The following is a 23,916-nucleotide window of genomic DNA, read 5'->3' as shown; positions in this document are numbered from 1 at the left end:
CTTATGTGCTTCATCTACTGACAGTTTTGTGACAATCACTTTGGCAAATGGACCCTCAATTTTGTGAATTTCGGAACTCAAAGATGAGTTCGAACTTTTTCAGCAATGGCTTCAAATCTCTCATGACTGTATCTTGTTTCAGTGCAACCATATACTGACCTGTTGTCTCTATTCCAGGAGTAGCACGAATAACTCGACGTGTTTGAAACCACAGCTGAAAAGAGAAGAACTAATATCAAAATTTGCCCAAGTCTTGTAAGAAATTGCATGTTTAGCATCACGATACACTGACTGTGTGCTATTTGGCTAATTACTTGCTTTATATGTGCACGTTGAACCACCCTCCAAATACGAAAGATGACGCAATAAATACTGACATGGTTCAATAAATTGTTTTTAGTGCCATATAAGGCACAAACATGAGGAAGAAATTGCTGCAGAGCGTGCTCAGAAAGTTCTTATGCAGCAGGAGCATGATAATTGCAAATAAACTAACATCACTATAAAACTGCTATGAGGGTTCTGTAATTTTGTCTTTTTAGTGCTAACAATGAAGTACAACATTCTTATTGAAGAAAGAGAAGCAGAATCTTGCTTAGATAATAATGTTTGCATTGTGGACTTTATTTGCAATGTGCGATAGATGGTACACATACTGTGATAGTTTGTTTCCAATGGTTTCATTTAGCTCCTACAAATACTTTAGTTCTGTATATATACCTAGTAATAATTATTTCATTATTTTTGTTGATTTTTATTTTGTATATATATGAAAATTACAGTTGTTTATTATAGTTTCCTATGTCAACTATAAGTTCAATTTTGTAAAACAATTCAATATTGAAATGAATATTGTTATTATATACATACACAGTTGTATAATGCTGTGAAAAGATCCAATGTTTGATTAATTTTTAAAGTCCTGTGTACTTATTTAATTACTTTATAATGTACAAATTTCTAGTTATCTACATTTAAAAATATTTCAAAGAAAATGTGTTGGATAATAATAAACCAGGACATTTACATAGTGAGAACTAATACCAGCATTACAATTGACCAAATAAGACATTGCCTCAGTTTTGCCCTCTTTACATCATTTATCACAATTCTTTTTTCAATATTGCCATTCTCAATATTGTGAGGTATATAAGCTCAATTTGCTCTGTTTCTGTAGCTATGTTAACTAAATGATTTGAGTACAACTACCACATTGTAGTCAGTCCTTTTTTTATTTTCACACTTCCTTTTCATCTCCTCATATTCCTTTCATCATTCTTCTTTGCACATTTTTACCTCATTATACCATAATTCCTCCTGATATCATTTTTGCCTCCCTCATTTTTCTTTTTCATGGCTCTTCATTGAGAACTTCAGAACATTTTGAAAAAATTTCCTTCCTTAATTTTTCTCCATATGAAAGTAGCATTCAAAAGCAACATCTTCCTAAAAGTGTCTTACTGTAGTGCTCACAGCAATATACCACCACCCTTAGTACCAATGCAAAAGAACCAAACAGTTTATTTGAAATAGACTATATTTGAAATGAGGAATAGCAACTAAACACTCAACATTATTATAATTAAGCATTTATTAATAAAGGACACAATCATTTCTAGAAACAGTAGACGAGCAAGCAATAGAAGAATATAATATACGAAAACAATAACATCTAATAAACAATTAACAACCTAAGTACAAATTAAATGGTCACAAAATTATAATGTTCTAAAGAAACCTCAGGTTAGTTGCTCTGTCACACAAACTCTGACGCAAATCAAGTTCCTGTATAAAATAGTGTATACATATGAAGAAAAATACACTAAACATTAAATTATACTATTTAAAAGGTATAATTATAAATAGTTAAGGGAATAATATAAGGACAATAGGTATAGTCATATCATCTAATTAAAAAGAGCAATTAGAAATAAAAACATGTGGACAGTATATGACAAATTAAAGAGACTATATAATGAATGGTTTGATATGTTTGATATATTTTTCTTAAAATATTTAACAATATTTTTTTGTTCGGAATGAACTGTAACTAATGTATTATATGAGCATCTGACTTTGTCTTACCAAGTGTATCAGTTGAAGTAGGTGAAACTAATGGAGAGTAACGAAAGCTTGGATGACAACCTATATCATATACATCACTGCAACAATCATTCCAATAATGACAGTTTTGATCACAAAAGCATCCATTATTCCAACAAGTTTGTGACAGGGACCATACACAACATCCAGAATAGCTTAGATTAAGTGCCAAACATGAACCTTTAATAAATATATAAACAACTTGATTTCATTTGGAGTGCTCATTTACCAGTTGGAATAGGTGTAACTATAGTATTGCTTGAAGATTGAGTCAAAGCAGATGAAAAACTTGCTGGAAGTGGCATAGAGCTAGATAGAAGGAGTAAATTTTCGGTTGCTGTGTCTGTATAAGAATGGTAATATATAAATATTTTATCACATAAGAGACAACTATAAAAGTAACACTATGAATGAACTTTAAGAACTTTAGATCTTTAGTATTACCAATCATTCGCATACAATGAAAAGCATGAAGTATTTATAGATTCTAAGTTTTAAATTTACTATAGCAAGTAATTTAAAAAATCACTGAGGTTATGATGACTTTGCTATTATCAAAAAAAATACATTGTTACAATTGGATATAACATTATTTTTACTTCTTTTTATTTCAATATTAACTAAATCCTAATCTACTCTTTACAATGAGAATAAGGCTCTTTTAGGCTTGAACTATCATTGTACAAGTGAAACTAATCACTTCAGTACATGTATCCATTAGTAGGATTTACCTAGAGTATTAGTTGGAATAGGTGTGACTGTGTCAATTGAGAAAACAAATGATGTACTATCAGGAAATCCTGGGCTACTTGTCAACGGCTGGGGAGATCCACTATTTCTTTCTAGAGAGAAAAATAATATTCAAAAGCTAATAATAATAATAATATAATAATGGTAATAATAATGATGATTCTTTTCATTTCGTTTTCATTTTCATTTAATGTACATATATATTTTACCATTTTTTTCATATATGAATGTTTATGTCTCAAGCATGAGTATATTTAGACAATGCCGAGAATTTTTCATTATGATAAAACATAAATTATAATAAAGGAAATTAGTGTTGTTTTAGTAGACATAAGGTGTTTTAGTTTTAGTTTAGTTATAGTAAAGAGTAAAATTTATTTTTAGTCTTAGTATATTAGTTATAGTATTAATGCTAATTTTATTTAGTTATAGTATTAGTTATAGTATTAATGCTAATTTTAATCTAGTTTTAGTATTAGTTATAGTATTAATGCTAATTTTAATTTAGTATTAGTATTAGTTATAGTATTAAATGTGAAATTTAATTTAGTTATAGTATTAGTTATAGTCATGTTTAAAACTGAAGTACATTGAGCACCACCACTTTTGTTAATCAAACAACACACTTTTGTTTTCTTCTGGAAGATAATTGAAGTATTGCCATACTCCACTTTCTCTTGGACTACCAGGACCAGCTGTTATACTAGCTGTAGCCATGCTTTTTTAGTTAAGCTTAACTATAATAACTAGAAAATCACTTATGTATGGAAGTTTAAATGCACAAACAACTCAGGCATGCCATTATTATGCTAAATGCTTTACACATTCTATGAGTTAATAACTAATACAATTGATGATTAGTTGACTTAAGTAAAGATAAATTGTACTAACAACATCTGTTGTTATGACCTCAAAGCATACTTTATTAATAATAACTTATTATATATTTCAAAAACTGCTAATTATTCTCACATTGTTGATCAGTGTAAAAAAACGTTTTCACTATTTAATATTGCAGTATACTCAATGACAGCAAAAGTTGCCACCACATATAGCTACTGTAACAACTATTAGAAAAAGGGGGATCAACTTGACAAAAAAAAATTGCTATAATTTCAAATTTAGATTATTGTATTTTGAGCATGCAATATTTTTATCAGAGCAATAAACTCATCTGCTCAACCTTGCTTTTTTAATAGAATACCACATTATAAAGACTTTCCTTTTATGGTAAGTTTTAACAGGAACTTAAATGCTGAGCTTACTATTACTCTGCCATGTATTGTAGCTGTCAACACAATTTTATCTGTTCAAAGTAAATTGTCTGGTAACAGAGAGACATAAAGAGCAAGTATTGTAACCTTTGCTCTGATAGCAGTGAACATTAATGATCACTGTAGTGAATGCTAAAACAATTATGTCATGGAAAGAATAGTCTTAAGCCAGATGTTTATGAAGAATGGATTAGAAATCCTTTATAACAGTTACATGTTCAATTATCCAAACTTTCATTGATCATTTCAAAATCATTGGATAAAATATTAATCAAATAAGAAAGATGTAGTTCATGGGTCAAATCTGATATTACTTAATTTATTTGTGTAATATTAAGGATTACATTAATGGACTATAAAAAAGAAAGAAATAAGGCATAGCTATAGACTTTATAATCATTAATGATCAAATCTGCTATTAGTTAATCCATGAACCAGATATAAACAGGCTAGGTTTCCTTTGAAAAGACTTGTGTAGAGGAATACAGAAATATTAAGTGTTTTATAACATTGTTGGTCCACAATCATATCATTCAAACAGAAACATATTTAATATCTTAATTTTATTCAACTATACCTTCGTTTAGTTTGTAAACCACATTTGACCATACAGATAATGGATAATTGACACAGTCAACATCTGTAACTCTTGATGTCTTGGAGAGTGGATGGTTTGCAAAATTGTTAAGTCCAGCACTATAGCCAATTGCTGCATTGTTCCTGGCCCATTGTAGAAGATCGCATTTATAAGTAAATATAGCAAAAGAAGTTGATCTTTGAGATGCAACCACAACCTGAAATGTGTTTGTCTATGACAAAGAATAGTAATACATGTGTAAAACAAGTATAAATAATTTACTTGAGTACAATAACTGTTTCCAAATGGACAGACATTACTCCACTTTGCTACAAAAACCCAATCTAAGTCTAAATCAATACTTTGGTTTAATTTTAAGAACCCTTCGACTTCATTAATGACACTTGATGTACTTGATGAAGTGACAATGCCATACTCAACTATTCCTGTATATGTTAGTATGATATCATCCCAAAATGGAGCTATCACTACTGTAGATGAGAGTGGGAATGATCTTGGTAAAGTACTTGTAAATGGTGTTCCAAAACTAAGTAGACCATTTGAGCTGATCTAAATTAAAGAAAAGGCTAATATGATATCACAAAAGATAACAATTAAATCTCACATATAGAGTATGGTAAGTGCTTCCTCCAATATTAAATGAAGAGGGAAGTCTGACCTCCCTAGCACTATCATCAACATTCTAAATATGTTGGTTTGTAATCCAAGATTTAGGAAAGTCAAATATTTGGACTCTATTCCAGATCCTGTTGAATTAAGAATTACATAGATACAGTGATATTTAAATAGTAAAATCAGTTATAAATATCATAAAAACTTGTATTAAGTGCTAATAATTTTTATGATCAATTACTGCTTGATAATTTAGGAGCTGAAAATTTAAAATATTTATGTTATAGGCAATGTATAATAATTACTTTTTCAGTCTACACATTAGTGCATGATAGCTTTATAACTATGTTGTACTTGTCACACAGGAGACTCTACAAACAATCTGTGACAAATGCAATTATAAAAGTGCCAGTCATATGCAGAAAAAGTCAAAACACAGGATAGGTAGCAAAAAGTTAAGTAGTGATATACACTAATAGTATGTATAATATGGCTGCTTTTAACTCAAAACTTCAACTATTTCATACATGAACTGTTAGAAGAAAGTATTTTATATAATCATCATCATTATCACATACTAATTTAAAAAACATAATAAAATAATCAAAAAGTAATGCAATATTGAAATAATACGCACAAGCAAAAAAGGGTAAGTTATAGATTGTTATAAACTTTCTTTTATGGAAAACTTCCCAATATCAGTAAAGTTCAAAGTCATTAAGTTTGTGATGATTTTATATGTGAATGTATTTGGTGGAAATGTATGTAGTTTATTGATATAACATTATTTCACTTCCATTGGTTATAATATAAAATTGGCAAAGTATAATTTATATAAATCAGTGTAGATTATATCCATGAATTAAGGATTTCACTAAATTGTACTTTTTAAGTTGAATGTTGTAAGGTCTTTTAAGGGAGGAATAAAGGAAAAGACTTATATCAAAAATTAGTAACAACAAGTACTACATTTAGAAGTACACATGTATAATTTTGACCCTATGACTAATGTGCTTTCTCACATAAAGAATGGTTTTAGTCAAGACAGCAAGAACATGATTCTTTTTTTATTTTTGTTTTTTTTTATTATGTCATACACAAGTGAAACCAGTCACTTAGTATATGCAATTTCATGAATTTACCTAGAGTAATCGTTGGAGTAGGTGTGGCTAGAGTAGATAGTGTGTCAATTAAGAAAGGAGTGACAACAAGTGATGTACTTGCTGAGAATAGTAAATTACTCATTGATGGTTGAGGAGTTCTACTACTTGCTTCTGTAGAGAAAGAAAAAATAGTCAAAAAACATGTTAAATGTGTTTTTTTTACATTATCATTTATTTACTTTCATTATTATTATTACATAAACAAAAGAATAAACAATTCTAACAATTTATTAAATGTATAGAAATGGTAGTAAAGACATTTTAAACAAACTCAAAGCAAGAAGGCAGTATTTGTATATAGTAGGCATAATATTAAAGATATTTTTTATTGACAAAAAATGCTATAATTTCAAATTTAGATTATTATATTTTGAGCATGCAATATTTTTATCAGAGCAATAAACTCATCTGCTCAACCTTGCTTTTTTAAAAGAATACCACATTATAAAGACTTTCCTTTTATGGTAAGTTTTAACAGGAACTTAAATGCTGAGCTTTACTATTACTCTGTCATGTTTTGTAGCTGTAAACACAATTTTTATCTGTTCAAAGTAAATTGTCTGGTAACAGAGAGACATAAAGACCAAGTATTGTAGCCTTTGCTCTGATAGCAGTGAACATTAATGATCACTGTAGTGAATGCTAAAACAATTATGTGAAGGAAAGAATAGTCTTAAGCCAGATGTTTGCGAAGAACAGATTAGAAATGCATTATAACAGTTACATGCTCAATGATCCAAAAATTTATCAATCATTTCAATAATCATTGGATAAAATATTAATCAAATAAGAAAGATGCAGTTTATGGGTCAAATCTGATATTATTTTATTTATTTGTGTAATGTTAAAGATTACATTAATAAACTCTAAAACAGAAAGAAATGAGGCATAGCTATACACTTTTTAATTATTAATGATCAAGTCTGCTATTAGGTAAAACAATAAACCATATATAATCAGACTAGGCTTTCTTCTTTGAAAAGACTTATGTAAAGGAGTACAGAAATATTAAGTGTTAATAGTATTATTGGTCTACATCATATCAATCAAAAAGAAACATGTTAACTTTATTCAGCTATACCTTCATTTAATTGTAAACCACATTTGTCCACACAGATAATGGATAATTGAGACAGTCAATATCCGTAACTCTTGATGTCCTGGAGTATGGATGGTTTCCAAAATTGTTAAGTCCAGCACTATAGCCAATTGCTGCATTGTTACTAGTCCATCGAAGAAGATCACATTTATAAGTAAATATAGCATAAGATGCTGATCCTTCAGATGCAACCACAACTTGAAATGTGTTTGTCTATGACAAAGAATAGTAATACATGTGTAAAACAAGTATAGAATAATTTACTTGAGTACAATAACTGTTTCCAAATGGACAGACATTACTCCACTTTGCTACAAAAGCCCATCTAAGTCTAAATCAATACTTTGGTTTAATTTTAAGAACCCTTCGACTTCATTAATGACACTTGATGTACTTGATGAAGTGACAATGCCATACTCAACTATTCCTGTATATGTTAGTATGATATCATCCCAAAATGGAGCTATCACTACTGTAGATGAGAGTGGGAATGATCTTGGTAAAGTACTTGTAAATGGTGTTCCAAAACTAAGTAGACCATTTGAGCTGATCTAAATTAAAGAAAAGGCTAATATGATATCACAAAAGATAACAATTAAATCTCACATATAGAGTATGGTAAGTGCTTCCTCCAATATTAAATGAAGAGGGAAGTCTGACCTCCCTAGTACTATCATCAACATTTCTAAATATGTTGGTTTGTAATCCAAGATTTAGGAAAGTCAAATATTTGGACTCTATTCCAGATCCTGTTGAATTAAGAATTACATAGATACAGTGATACTTAAATAGTAAAATCAGTTATAAATATCATATAAACTTGTATTAAGTGCTAATAATTTTTATGATCAATTACTGCTTGATAATTTAGGAGCTGAAAATTTAAAATATTTATGTTATAGGTAATGTATAATAATTACTTTTTCAGTCTACACATTAGTGCATGATAGCTTTATAACTATGTTGTACTTGTCACACAGGAGACTCTACAAACAAATCTGTGACAAATGCAATTATAAAAGTGCCAGTCATATGCAGAAAAAGTCAAAACACAGGATAGGTAGCAAAAAGTTAAGTAGTGATACACACTAATAGTATGTATAATATGGCTGCTTTTAACTCAAAACTTCAACTATTTCATACATGAACTGTTAGAAGAAAGTATTTTATATAAATCATCATCATTATCACATACTAATTTAAAAACATAATAAAATAATCAAAAAGTAATGCAATATTGAAATAATACGCACAAGCAAAAAGGGTAAGTTATAGATTGTTATAAACTTTCTTTTATGGAAAACTTCCCAATATCAGTAAAGTTCAAAGTCATTAAGTTGTGATGATTTTATATGTGAATGTATTTGGTGGAAATGTATGTAGTTTATTGATATAACATTATTTCACTTCCATTGGTTATAAATATAAAATTGGCAAAGTATAATTTATATAAATCAGTGTAGATTATATCCATGAATTAAGGATTTCACTAAATTGTACTTTTTAAGTTGAATGTTGTAAGGTCTTTAAGGGAGGAATAAAGGAAAAGACTTATATCAAAAATTAGTAACAACAAGTACTACATTTAGAAGTACACATGTATAATTTTGACCCTATGACTAATGTGCTTTCTCACATAAAGAATGGTTTTAGTCAAGACAGCAAGAACATGATTCTTTTTTATTTTTGTTTTTTTTTATTATGTCATACACAAGTGAAACCAGTCACTTGAGTATATGCAATTTCATGAATTTACCTAGAGTAATCGTTGGAGTAGGTGTGGCTAGAGTAGATAGTGTGTCAATTAAGAAAGGAGTGACAACAAGTGATGTACTTGCTGAGAATAGTAAATTACTCATTGATGGTTGAGGAGTTCTACTACTTGCTTCTGTAGAGAAAGAAAAAATAGTCAAAAAACATGTTAAATGTGTTTTTTTTACATTATCATTTATTTACTTTCATTATTATTATTACATAAACAAAAGAATAAACAATTCTAACAATTTATTAAATGTATAGAAATGGTAGTAAAGACATTTTAAACAAACTCAAAGCAAGAAGGCAGTATTGTATATAGTAGGCATAATATTAAAGATATTTTTATTGACAAAAAATGCTATAATTTCAAATTTAGATTATTATATTTTGAGCATGCAATATTTTTATCAGAGCAATAAACTCATCTGCTCAACCTTGCTTTTTAAAAGAATACCACATTATAAAGACTTTCCTTTTATGGTAAGTTTTAACAGGAACTTAAATGCTGAGCTTTACTATTACTCTGTCATGTTTTGTAGCTGTAAACACAATTTTTATCTGTTCAAAGTAAATTGTCTGGTAACAGAGAGACATAAAGACCAAGTATTGTAGCCTTTGCTCTGATAGCAGTGAACATTAATGATCACTGTAGTGATGCTAAAACAATTATGTGAAGGAAAGAATAGTCTTAAGCCAGATGTTTGCGAAGAACAGATTAGAAATGCATTATAACAGTTACATGCTCAATGATCCAAAAATTTATCAATCATTTCAATAATCATTGGATAAAATATTAATCAAATAAGAAAGATGCAGTTTATGGGTCAAATCTGATATTATTTTATTTATTTGTGTAATGTTAAAGATTACATTAATAACTCTAAAACAGAAAGAATGAGGCATAGCTATACACTTTTTAATTATTAATGATCAAGTCTGCTATTAGGTAAAACAATAAACCATATATAATCAGACTAGGCTTTCTTCTTTGAAAAGACTTATGTAAAGGAGTACAGAAATATTAAGTGTTAATAGTATTATTGGTCTACATCATATCAATCAAAAAGAAACATGTTAACTTTATTCAGCTATACCTTCATTTAATTTGTAAACCACATTTGTCCACACAGATAATGGATAATTGAGACAGTCAATATCCGTAACTCTTGATGTCCTGGAGTATGGATGGTTTCCAAAATTGTTAAGTCCAGCACTATAGCCAATTGCTGCATTGTTACTAGTCCATCGAAGAAGATCACATTTATAAGTAAATATAGCATAAGATGCTGATCCTTCAGATGCAACCACAACTTGAAATGTGTTTGTCTATGACAAAGAATAGTAATACATGTGTAAAACAAGTATAGAATAATTTACTTGAGTACAATAACTGTTTCCAAATGGACAGACATTACTCCACTTTGCTACAAAAGCCCAATCTAAGTCTAAATCATACTTTGGTTTAATTTTAAGAACCCTTCGACTTCATTAATGACACTTGATGTACTTGATGAAGTGACAATGCCATACTCAACTATTCCTGTATATGTTAGTATGATATCATCCCAAAATGGAGCTATCACTACTGTAGATGAGAGTGGGAATGATCTTGGTAAAGTACTTGTAAATGGTGTTCCAAAACTAAGTAGACCATTTGAGCTGATCTAAATTAAAGAAAAGGCTAATATGATATCACAAAAGATAACAATTAAATCTCACATATAGAGTATGGTAAGTGCTTCCTCCAATATTAAATGAAGAGGGAAGTCTGACCTCCCTAGTACTATCATCAACATTTCTAAATATGTTGGTTTGTAATCCAAGATTTAGGAAAGTCAAATATTTGGACTCTATTCCAGATCCTGTTGAATTAAGAATTACATAGATACAGTGATACTTAAATAGTAAAATCAGTTATAAATATCATATAAACTTGTATTAAGTGCTAATAATTTTTATGATCAATTACTGCTTGATAATTTAGGAGCTGAAAATTTAAAATATTTATGTTATAGGTAATGTATAATAATTACTTTTTCAGTCTACACATTAGTGCATGATAGCTTTATAACTATGTTGTACTTGTCACACAGGAGACTCTACAAACAAATCTGTGACAAATGCAATTATAAAAGTGCCAGTCATATGCAGAAAAAGTCAAAACACAGGATAGGTAGCAAAAAGTTAAGTAGTGATACACACTAATAGTATGTATAATATGGCTGCTTTTAACTCAAAACTTCAACTATTTCATACATGAACTGTTAGAAGAAAGTATTTTATATAAATCATCATCATTATCACATACTAATTTAAAAACATAATAAAATAATCAAAAAGTAATGCAATATTGAAATAATACGCACAAGCAAAAAAGGGTAAGTTATAGATTGTTATAAACTTTCTTTTATGGAAAACTTCCCAATATCAGTAAAGTTCAAAGTCATTAAGTTTGTGATGATTTTATATGTGAATGTATTTGGTGGAAATGTATGTAGTTTATTGATATAACATTATTTCACTTCCATTGGTTATAAATATAAATTGGCAAAGTATAATTTATATAAATCAGTGTAGATTATATCCATGAATTAAGGATTTCACTAAATTGTACTTTTTAAGTTGAATGTTGTAAGGTCTTTTAAGGGAGGAATAAAGGAAAAGACTTATATCAAAAATTAGTAACAACAAGTACTACATTTAGAAGTACACATGTATAATTTTGACCCTATGACTAATGTGCTTTCTCACATAAAGAATGGTTTTAGTCAAGACAGCAAGAACATGATTCTTTTTTATTTTTGTTTTTTTTTATTATGTCATACACAAGTGAAACCAGTCACTTGAGTATATGCAATTTCATGAATTTACCTAGAGTAACGTTGGAGTAGGTGTGGCTAGAGTAGATAGTGTGTCAATTAAGAAAGGAGTGACAACAAGTGATGTACTTGCTGAGAATAGTAAATTACTCATTGATGGTTGAGGAGTTCTACTACTTGCTTCTGTAGAGAAAGAAAAAATAGTCAAAAAACATGTTAAATGTGTTTTTTTTACATTATCATTTATTTACTTTCATTATTATTATTACATAAACAAAAGAATAAACAATTCTAACAATTTATTAAATGTATAGAAATGGTAGTAAAGACATTTTAAACAAACTCAAAGCAAGAAGGCAGTATTTGTATATAGTAGGCATAATATTAAAGATATTTTTTATTGACAAAAATGCTATAATTTCAAATTAGATTATTATATTTTGAGCATGCAATATTTTTATCAGAGCAATAAACTCATCTGCTCAACCTTGCTTTTTTAAAAGAATACCACATTATAAAGACTTTCCTTTTATGGTAAGTTTTAACAGGAACTTAAATGCTGAGCTTTACTATTACTCTGTCATGTTTTGTAGCTGTAAACACAATTTTTATCTGTTCAAAGTAAATTGTCTGGTAACAGAGAGACATAAAGACCAAGTATTGTAGCCTTTGCTCTGATAGCAGTGAACATTAATGATCACTGTAGTGAATGCTAAAACAATTATGTGAAGGAAAGAATAGTCTTAAGCCAGATGTTTGCGAAGAACAGATTAGAAATGCATTATAACAGTTACATGCTCAATGATCCAAAAATTTATCAATCATTTCAATAATCATTGGATAAAATATTAATCAAATAAGAAAGATGCAGTTTATGGGTCAAATCTGATATTATTTTATTTATTTGTGTAATGTTAAAGATTACATTAATAAACTCTAAAACAGAAAGAAATGAGGCATAGCTATACACTTTTTAATTATTAATGATCAAGTCTGCTATTAGGTAAAACAATAAACCATATATAATCAGACTAGGCTTTCTTCTTTGAAAAGACTTATGTAAAGGAGTACAGAAATATTAAGTGTTAATAGTATTATTGGTCTACATCATATCAATCAAAAGAAACATGTTAACTTTATTCAGCTATACCTTCATTTAATTTGTAAACCACATTTGTCCACACAGATAATGGATAATTGAGACAGTCAATATCCGTAACTCTTGATGTCCTGGAGTATGGATGGTTTCCAAAATTGTTAAGTCCAGCACTATAGCCAATTGCTGCATTGTTACTAGTCCATCGAAGAAGATCACATTTATAAGTAAATATAGCATAAGATGCTGATCCTCAGATGCAACCACAACTTGAAATGTGTTTGTCTATGACAAAGAATAGTAATACATGTGTAAAACAAGTATAGAATAATTTACTTGAGTACAATAACTGTTTCCAAATGGACAGACATTACTCCACTTTGCTACAAAAGCCCAATCTAAGTCTAAATCAATACTTTGGTTTAATTTTAAGAAACCCTTCGACTTCATTAATGACACTTGATGTACTTGATGAAGTGACAATGCCATACTCAACTATTCCTGTATATGTTAGTATGATATCATCCCAAAATGGAGCTATCACTACTGTAGATGAGAGTGGGAATGATCTTGGTAAAGTACTTGTAAATGGTGTTCCAAAACTAAGTAGACCATTTGAGCTGATCTAAATTAAAGAAAAGGCTAATATGATATCACAAAAGATAACAATTAAATCTCACATATAGAGTATGGTAAGTGCTTCCTCCAATATTAAATGAAGAGGGAAGTCTGACCTCCCTAGTACTATCATCAACATTTCTAAATATGTTGGTTTGTAATCCAAGATTTAGGAAAGTCAAATATTTGGACTCTATTCCAGATCCTGTTGAATTAAGAATTACATAGATACAGTGATACTTAAATAGTAAAATCAGTTATAAATATCATATAAACTTGTATTAAGTGCTAATAATTTTATGATCAATTACTGCTTGATAATTTAGGAGCTGAAAATTTAAAATATTTATGTTATAGGTAATGTATAATAATTACTTTTAAGTCTACACATTAGTGCATGATAGCTTTATAACTATGTTGTACTTGTCACACAGGAGACTCTACAAACAAATCTGTGACAAATGCAATTATAAAAGTGCCAGTCATATGCAGAAAAAGTCAAAACACAGGATAGGTAGCAAAAAGTTAAGTAGTGATACACACTAATAGTATGTATAATATGGCTGCTTTTAACTCAAAACTTCAACTATTTCATACATGAACTGTTAGAAGAAGTATTTTATATAAATCATCATCATTATCACATACTAATTTAAAAACATAATAAAATAATCAAAAAGTAATGCAATATTGAAATAATACGCACAAGCAAAAAAGGGTAAGTTATAGATTGTTATAAACTTTCTTTTATGGAAAACTTCCCAATATCAGTAAAGTTCAAAGTCATTAAGTTTGTGATGATTTTATATGTGAATGTATTTGGTGGAAATGTATGTAGTTTATTGATATAACATTATTTCATTTCCATTGGTTATAAATATAAATTGGCAAAGTATAATTTATATAAATCAGTGTAGATTATATCCATGAATTAAGGATTTCACTAAATTGTACTTTTTAAGTTGAATGTTGTAAGGTCTTTTAAGGGAGGAATAAAGGAAAAGACTTATATCAAAAATTAGTAACAACAAGTACTACATTTAGAAGTACACATGTATAATTTTGACCCTATGACTAATGTGCTTTCTCACATAAAGAATGGTTTTAGTCAAGACAGCAAGAACATGATTCTTTTTTATTTTTGTTTTTTTTTATTATGTCATACACAAGTGAAACCAGTCACTTGAGTATATGCAATTTCATGAATTTACCTAGAGTAATCGTTGGAGTAGGTGTGGCTAGAGTAGATAGTGTGTCAATAAGAAAGGAGTGACAACAAGTGATGTACTTGCTGAGAATAGTAAATTACTCATTGATGGTTGAGGAGTTCTACTACTTGCTTCTGTAGAGAAAGAAAAGTAGTCAAAAAACATGTTAAATGTGTTTTTTTTTTACATTATCATTTATTTACTTTCATTATTATTATTACATAAACAAAAGAATAAACAATTCTAACAATTTATTAAATGTATAGAAATGGTAGTAAAGACATTTTAAACAAACTCAAAGCAAGAAGGCAGTATTTGTATATAGTAGGCATAATATTAAAGATATTTTTTATTGACAAAAAATGCTATAATTTCAAATTTAGATTATTGTATTTTGAGCATGCAATATTTTTATCAGAGCAATAAACTCATCTGCTCAACCTTGCTTTTTTAAAAGAATACCACATTATAAAGACTTTCCTTTATGGTAAGTTTTAACAGGAACTTAAATGCTGAGCTTTACTATTACTCTGTCATGTTTTGTAGCTGTAAACACAATTTTTATCTGTTCAAAGTAAATTGTCTGGTAACAGAGAGACATAAAAACCAAGTATTGTAGCCTTTGCTCTGATAGCAGTGAACATTAATGATCACTGTAGTGAATGCTAAAACAATTATGTGAAGGAAAGAATAGTCTTAAGCCAGATGTTTGCGAAGAACAGATTAGAAATGCATTATAACAGTTACATGCTCAATGATCCAAAAATTATCAATCATTGGATAAAATATTAATCAAATAAGAAAGATGCAGTTTATGGGTCAATCTGATATTATTTTATTTATTTGTGTAATGTTAAGGATTACATTAATAAACTCTAAAACAGAAAGAAATGAGGCATAGCTATACACTTTTTAATGATCAAGTCTGCTATTAGGTAAAACAATAAACCATATATAATCAGACTAGGCTTTCTTCTTTGAAAAGACTTATGTAAAGGAGTACAGAAATATTAAGTGTTAATAGTATTATTGGTCTACATCATATCAATCAAAAAGAAATGTGTTAACTTTATTCAGCTATACCTTCATTTAATTTGTAACCACATTTGTCCACACAGATAATGGATAATTGAGACAGTCAATATCCGTAACTCTTGATGTCCTGGAGTATGGATGGTTTCCAAAATTGTTAAGTCCAGCACTATAGCCAATTGCTGCATTGTTACTAGTCCATCGAAGAAGATCACATTTATAAGTAAATATAGCATAAGATGCTGATCCTTCAGATGCAACACAACCTGAAATGTGTTTGTCTATGACAAAGAATAGTAATACATGTGTAAAACAAGTACAGAATAATTTACTTGAGCACAATAGCTGTTTCCAAATGGACAGACATTTGTCCACTTTGCTACAAAAAACCCAATCTAAGTCTAAGTCAACACTCTGGTTTAGCTTTAAGAATCCTTCCACTTCATTGATGATGTTTGATGTATTTGATGAAGTGATAATGCCATACTCTACTATTCCTGTATATGTCAGTATGATATCATCCCAAAATGGAGCTATCACTACTGTAGATGATGAGAGTGGGAATGATCTTGTGAAGTACTAATGAATGGTGTTCCAAAACTAAGTAGACCATTTGAGCTAATCTAAATCAAAGAAAAGGCTAATATGATATCACAACAGATAACAAGTAATCTCACATATAGAATATGGTAAGTGCTTCTTCCAATATTAAATGAAGAAGGAAGTCTGACCTCTCTACACTATCATCAACATTTCTAAATATGTTAGTTTGTAATCCAAGATCTAGGAAAGTCAAATAATTGGACCCATTCCAGATCCTGTTAAATTAAAAATTGTATACATACATTGATATATAAATGGTAAGATCAGTATAAATATCAGAAAATCTTGTATTAAGTGCTAATAATGTTTACGATTTATTACAACTTCATGATTTAGAAGCTGGCAATTTAAATATTTATGTTGTTTAAAGTCTTTATATGATATGACAGATCCAAGTCAAGTAAATGTAGTGGCTAACATATTAAGAAAAATAGAAAGCTAACTAAGTAAAGAAAACTAATTTTTTCTCTAAGATTTTTTTCAAAAAAGGCATCTAATGATTGTCTACATAGTTATAATAGCTATTGTCAAACTATACTATTTCATTGTTATTATTAAAACTGATTATAATTGAAGCATTACTGCAAACATTCTCTTCATATCAAATTACATTATACATCTGAAATACATATCAAATACATGTAATGGAATAAGGAATTAAATTTTATAACTTATTTAAAAAACAGCATTTATAAAATCATGAAAATTATCTGCATAATTGTGATAGCTAGTGCTAAATTTTCATCTAAACTGACAAAATACACTATTTCAATGCAATGTCATTGTTAAAATTGACTTATAGTCAAAGCATTACTTGCTACATGGTACAATCAAATACATTATTTCTTTATATGAAGATGAAATTTTCTGAACTTTTTTTACAACTCTTGTGTATTGAAAGTTTACTCAGCAAAAAATAAAATAATATAACAATGGAAACTTATAAATTATTGGAACAACCTATAACATGGTATAATAATTTATTTTTTCAATCTACAAATCAGTGTGTGGTAAACTTTACATTCATGTTGTACTTGTCACACAGGAGACTCTACAAACAAATCTGAGATAAATGGAATTGTAAAAGTACTAGTCATATGCAGAAAGCATTAAAAAGCAGGACAGATAGCAAAGGTGAAGTATTGATACACAATAATGATATGTGTGATATTGTTGCTTTACTTCAAAAATTAATGACAATGCACAAGCAAAAATGTGCAACAAATTAAGGTATAGATTGTTATAAACTTTCCTTTTCAAAACTTTCCAATATCACTAAATGATTAAGTTTTGTGATGATTTTATATGTAAATGTAGTTGTGTGGAATTGTATGTACTTTGATATAACATTATTTACCTTGCCATGGTTATAAGCATGAAATTGGAAAAGTATAATTAATATAAATCAGTACAGCGTATGTCCATATGGTAAGGATGTATTTCCCTAAATTGTACTTTTCTAAGTTGAATGTTGTTAGTTTTTTAATGGAGCAATATAGGAAATAGTTATAAATAAAATTAGAAACAACAAGTAAATATTTAGAAGTAAACATGTATAATTTTTGACCCTATGCTTAATGACTAATGTGCTTTGTCATAGAGATCAATTTTAGTCAAGGCACAAGAACATGGTTCTTTTTGTTTTGTTTTGTATTATGTCATACACAAGTGAACACAGTCACTTGAGTACATGCAATCTCAAGAATTTACCTAGAGTAATAGTTGGAGTAGGTGTGGCTAGAGTAGATAGTGTGTCAATTAAGAAAGGAGTGACAACAATTGATGTACTTGCTGAGAATAATAGATTACTTGTTGGTAGTTGAGGAGTTCTACCATTTGGCTTCTGTAGAGAAAGAAAAAAAAAACCAGTCAAAAATACATTATAAAATAAAATCAGTTTTATTTTTGACACTTACTTTCATTATTATTATTATATAAATAGAAGAAAGAACAATTCTAAAAATTCATTAAACATATAGAAATGTAGTAAAAAACATTTCAAACAAACCCAAATAAGGAGGCAGTATTTGTTATAAAATTAGGCATATATGGCACAGCATATTTTTTTGTGATAACCTTTCTTAGAGAGAAGAGCAAATGTTGAAATTTGTATCTGTTGCCATCAATTATAGTCAGAACTCGCAAGACATTTATACTCACAACATAGCAAAACATAACATTAAAAGATTAAAAAAGTACTTCCATGTGCCTGGAAATATGGATGGATGTCTATAGTACAATTCCAAATTTGAGCTTGATTAAGATGCTTTTTTTACATATTTACAGTAATTTATTAATTTTTTTCATTATTTAATTGTCTATTTTTATTTACTTTTTGGGGAAAAAACTAAAATAGGTTTTTTTATTAAGCTTATGGTTGCTATAAAGGACTGTAATATTTCAATTTGAAGAATCAATCTATGAGTCTCTGTGTTAGCTGTTAGTTTGAAAAAATTAGTAATGTTAGATTCTGTTGTAACATCAGAATGGCTAACAAAGCTATTTATTACAAAAATATATTAGTCAAACATTTTAACAATCTCATTTATACTTAAAATAGGATGATATAATTTCAGTATCCTTCAGAATTTATCTTGATTTGGTGCTACTTATTACAAATTTAAATTAGTACCTAAGGAAATGGTATATAACAACTGTGTTACTCACAAAGGATTACGAGGTCATGCCAAATTGAATTATAGTTATAAAACTTTAGCAAGCGAAAAGTTATTGAAGAAATTGAGAATATACCAGTGACAGAATGCCAAGTGCAAACTAGCATTACTTAGCTATTTCAGTGATGTTAACTAAATATAAATATATGAATGTAGATTGCAACCTAGCATCACTTGGCGACTTCTACAGTTAGGGTTCTACAATCCACACTATAGTGATTTTTAATGTTATAAAAGTTGATCATCTCAATTATATCAAAGAAAGAACTCCAGACTTTTTCATTGACATATTTGTACCACAATAGATTTCTACATAATGCAATGTTAAACAAAACTTTAACAGCTCCAGTAACTAACTACAGACTGTCAAGAATCAATCAGTATATAATATATACTAGTGATGCCAGTATTAAGGTTTGGTATGAAACAATATATGCAAAAGGTACATACTACTAAAATTATTGTTGTTATAGTATTTCTAAAAAGTACACATCTAAGTCTACATTTTTTAGTGATAAGATTTACCACTCCCAAGTTCGCCAACAATCACCTTGCTTTATGGTTTTAGTTGGTTTTTAAGAACTACAGGACTCTTTTAAATTTAAGGTATATCACTGTTATAATAGACTATATGTGACCATAAATACGAAAATGGTTACCTAACTTACAAACAAATTTTGAGTGAACGCTTGCATATAAGTTGTTGCTATGCAGCCATCTTAAACAGGAAGTTATTAAAATTCATTATGTCATGAAACAATGATTGGGCTTCATGAATACCAAATAACATTGACTTCCTGCTCAAGATGGATGCGTAGCAAACCGTTTCTACACAAGCATTTGTTCGAAATTCACTTGCGCGTTAGGTACCATTTTCGTATTTATGGTCACATATATAAAACAAAGTATTATATAATAATAATAACATAATTATTTAAAATGTTATAATAGACTATTTAAAATGATTTATAGTGACTGTTTAGCAAATGCATACTTCTTCAGAAGCAACATACACCAGTTTTTATTATTACTTACTATGAATTTCACACTTTATATACTTAAACAAACAAACTTGTTAAAAAGAACATGTGTATAGCATGTACTATAAATTTATTGTAACAAATATTACACACCTACAATGACACAGCAAGATTTACATAACAACAGTCCTAACACACAGGCACATTATCTATGAATTATATTATTTCATAAGAGCATTAAACAGCATTCCTAACATTAAGCATGATATAATCATTTAGTTATTAAAAACAATGCATGACTCTCAATTAACATAATTATTTTACAATAACAGAAATGTGATGCTTAATATATTATAACATATAATATACAAATATGTTTATGAAGTACATCACTTGGTTACTTCTGCGCATGCAGTTAGAGTTTTACAATGTAACTATAGTGCTTTTCATTGGTATAGGACATTTATTCTTAAATTTTCAAAACAAGAAACTCCAGACTTTTTACAATTGGACATTCTGCTACCTTCATTGTTTATTAACACCATAAGACGTCTTTTTAATTTGTTACAACTAAAAGTATTGTTAAATCAGGATAGCGCATAGTTCATTCTAAATATCTATCCACTGTCCCAATATATATCTTATAAAGTAGGTTATCATTAATATAATGTTTTGATGCTATTGTTACTATGAACACTTGACACTTCACTAATGACTTCTAAAAAGGAATTAGGAGTGTTGTCTAATAACAACAAAATAGTGAAATCTATTACACTGTGCAAGGAAAAATGCAGTTAGAACTCTTTTGTCTAACTAATGAGATGTTTCTGATTTTTAATTACAGGACTGTCAAGTATTAATCAATATTACATATATATATATATATATATATATATATATATATATATATATATATATATGTATTGCTATTCATACTCCAGCAAGTTCTTATAATAATATTATTATCTTAATATTTTGTAATGACTTTTATTCAATTTATTAACAAATGTGATAACAGCTTATAATTGCAAAGTCATATTAGTAGTTTATTATAGAGCGAATATTGTAGTCAAACAGAATGTATGACTTGGTACAAGTTGTATGTGTTACATTACAAAACTCAATGTTCTTATAATAACTATCACTAAAACCTTAGTGGGGGAATTCTAATTAACTTGATTGATTTATGATGGTATAAACAATCAATATGTGCAGTATAATAACTAGTCACACATTTCTCATACAATAATAAAATAAAACAATGTGAAACCGACAAAACCACATAGAAATATATCATGTGACACAACAATTTTACGACCAGAATTAACACACACAATGTGCCATGCCAAAATATATCACTGAACAGACAGTAATAGTAATATGGTTGGATATTTCAAATTTTACATTGTTTAGAAATACTTACTGTTAACATGTAAACAGACAGTTAGGGTTGTGTCCTGTAAACTAAAGGACAGACCATCAAAATTTAGTACACTCATTAAACAATCTTCAGTTAGTTTTTCCATAATCTGAGATGGAGTCAGTAGTGGTTGCTCTTGTAAGTATAGTGCTATTGCACCACTAACTAAAGGAGTAGCCATTGATGTTCCAGACAGAGTTGTTGTACATGTACATCCATCACACCCATAATCAGCTGCTGTTACATCTGAGCCAGGAGCAAATATATCAACACAAGAACCACCATTTGTGAAGAAAGACACATTATCTCCTCGAGCAGAGCTAGCAACAGTAATAACTTCTGGTGCACTAGCAGGACTATAATTACAAGCATCATCTCTATCATTGCTAGCAGCTGCAACAATTGGTATTCCCATGTTAACAATATTTTTTGAACATTGTTAACTGATCTAGTATTTGAACCACTCAATGACATTGAAATGATAGCAGGACGACGAGGAATCTTATTGGTGATATTTGTCGCAGCAGAATTTAATCCATCTATAACCACACTCCAAGGTGCTGAACCACTACATCCTAATACACGAACACTATAACAGTTAGCTTTTTTGGCAACACCATAATATTTTCCACAAGCAAGACTCGCTACATGAGTTCCATGTCCATTACAATCTTGACCTTTTTGGTTAGTTCTGTAATAGTTGTCAACAGGGTCATATCCAGTATACACAGCTCTATTACCATCAAACTCACAGTGATCATAATTAATACCTTTTTAAAAAAAAATAACTTTATATCACACATTCAAAGCATTCTTGTTTACCTGTATCTAAAATGTAAATGTCAACACCTTCTCCGTCTCGTCCAGGTTCAAATATACCATCTAATACTGGACTGACTTGATCAATACGATCCAGTGCCCATGAAATTGAAGCTTCAGCAAATGTCTCTTCTTCAACAAATTCAACATTGTCAAGGTCTTTTACCTAAATATTTCATAGCCATACATTTTGATTTGGTAAGTGTATAAATATGTGGTTGAATTTAATTCATAATAGCAAAGTGGCATCATTTTTTATGGGTTCTGTCATTGTTGATTGGTCCATAAGCATTATATAAATCTACTAACACAAGATTTTTGATATTAATTGGCAGCAAGTGGTATTTGACATAGTGATAGTGATAAATTAGCATGAATCTCATGATCTAGTTGGCAGATTTAAGAACACAAATAGAGTTTATACCATAGTATAAAATAGTCACACTCACAATATATATATACATAATATATACTTCTTTTAAAGCTAACCTTATGTGCTTCTTCTATTGACAACTTTGCGACAAATATTTTAGCAAATGGACCCTCTATTTTGTGGATTTCGGAACTCAAGGATTGAGTTTGAACTTTTTCCAGCAACTGCTTCAAATCTCTCATGACTAGTATCAGGTGTCAGTACAACCATATACTGACCTGTTGTCTGTATTCCAGGAGCAGCACGAATTACTCGACGTGTCTGCACCCCAACAGAAAAAAGAAGAACTAATATCAGAAATTGGCATTGCCTTGTATGGAACTGCATATTTAGGATCACGATATAATTTGACCAATTTTTGTTTTTAGTATCATGTTGAACCACACCTACAATTACGAAGTGATGATGCAATAATTAATACTGATAATATAATACTTTAGTGACATAATTAAAGAATTTATAACTCTAGCATCAAGATTATGAAGGCCATATCATTTCACTAACTTTTTAAAGTATTTTCCTTAGACAGTGTTGGTAATTTTCGAATTATAATCTATGCTCCCCTAGTCAGTTCTTTTTTCAATGCTAAATCAATATCTTCTAAAACAGTTATAAAATGATTAATTTACTTTTAATAGCAATATAATTTTGTTCATGTGCAGACTGATATTTAGAGCACTACACAGATCTGTATCATGTATTAATTACATAATTATAGTGCAGAGGACAGTAGATGACTATAGTAAATAAATTAACCCTTTCTTGGCAATGAATATGAAAATTTTATAGAACAAAGAGTTATTAAAGTCTGGAGATACCATTTGTATCAAAATTGGAAAATCATCATGATGTATTA

At 29.0% G+C, this 23,916-nt stretch overlaps 1 protein-coding gene across 1 annotated transcript; it reads right to left on the bottom strand.

Moving 5' to 3' along the window:
* Positions 1 to 55: 55 nt before the first annotated feature.
* On the bottom strand, positions 56 to 23,242 carry LOC121392365 (aqualysin-1-like). Its single transcript, XM_041523603.1, is given in 5 exon segments — positions 56 to 214; positions 21,882 to 22,240; positions 22,243 to 22,578; positions 22,631 to 22,793; positions 23,117 to 23,242. Coding segments are annotated over 5 exon segments (1,143 nt in total).
* Positions 23,243 to 23,916: the final 674 nt, after the last annotated feature.

This window comes from Gigantopelta aegis, unplaced genomic scaffold (genome assembly GCF_016097555.1).
Source record: "Gigantopelta aegis isolate Gae_Host unplaced genomic scaffold, Gae_host_genome ctg3655_pilon_pilon, whole genome shotgun sequence".
Classification (NCBI taxonomy): domain Eukaryota; kingdom Metazoa; phylum Mollusca; class Gastropoda; order Neomphalida; family Peltospiridae; genus Gigantopelta; species Gigantopelta aegis.
The sequence above is the reverse complement of the archived record's forward strand: the minus strand, read 5'-3'. Positions and strand labels throughout refer to the sequence as shown.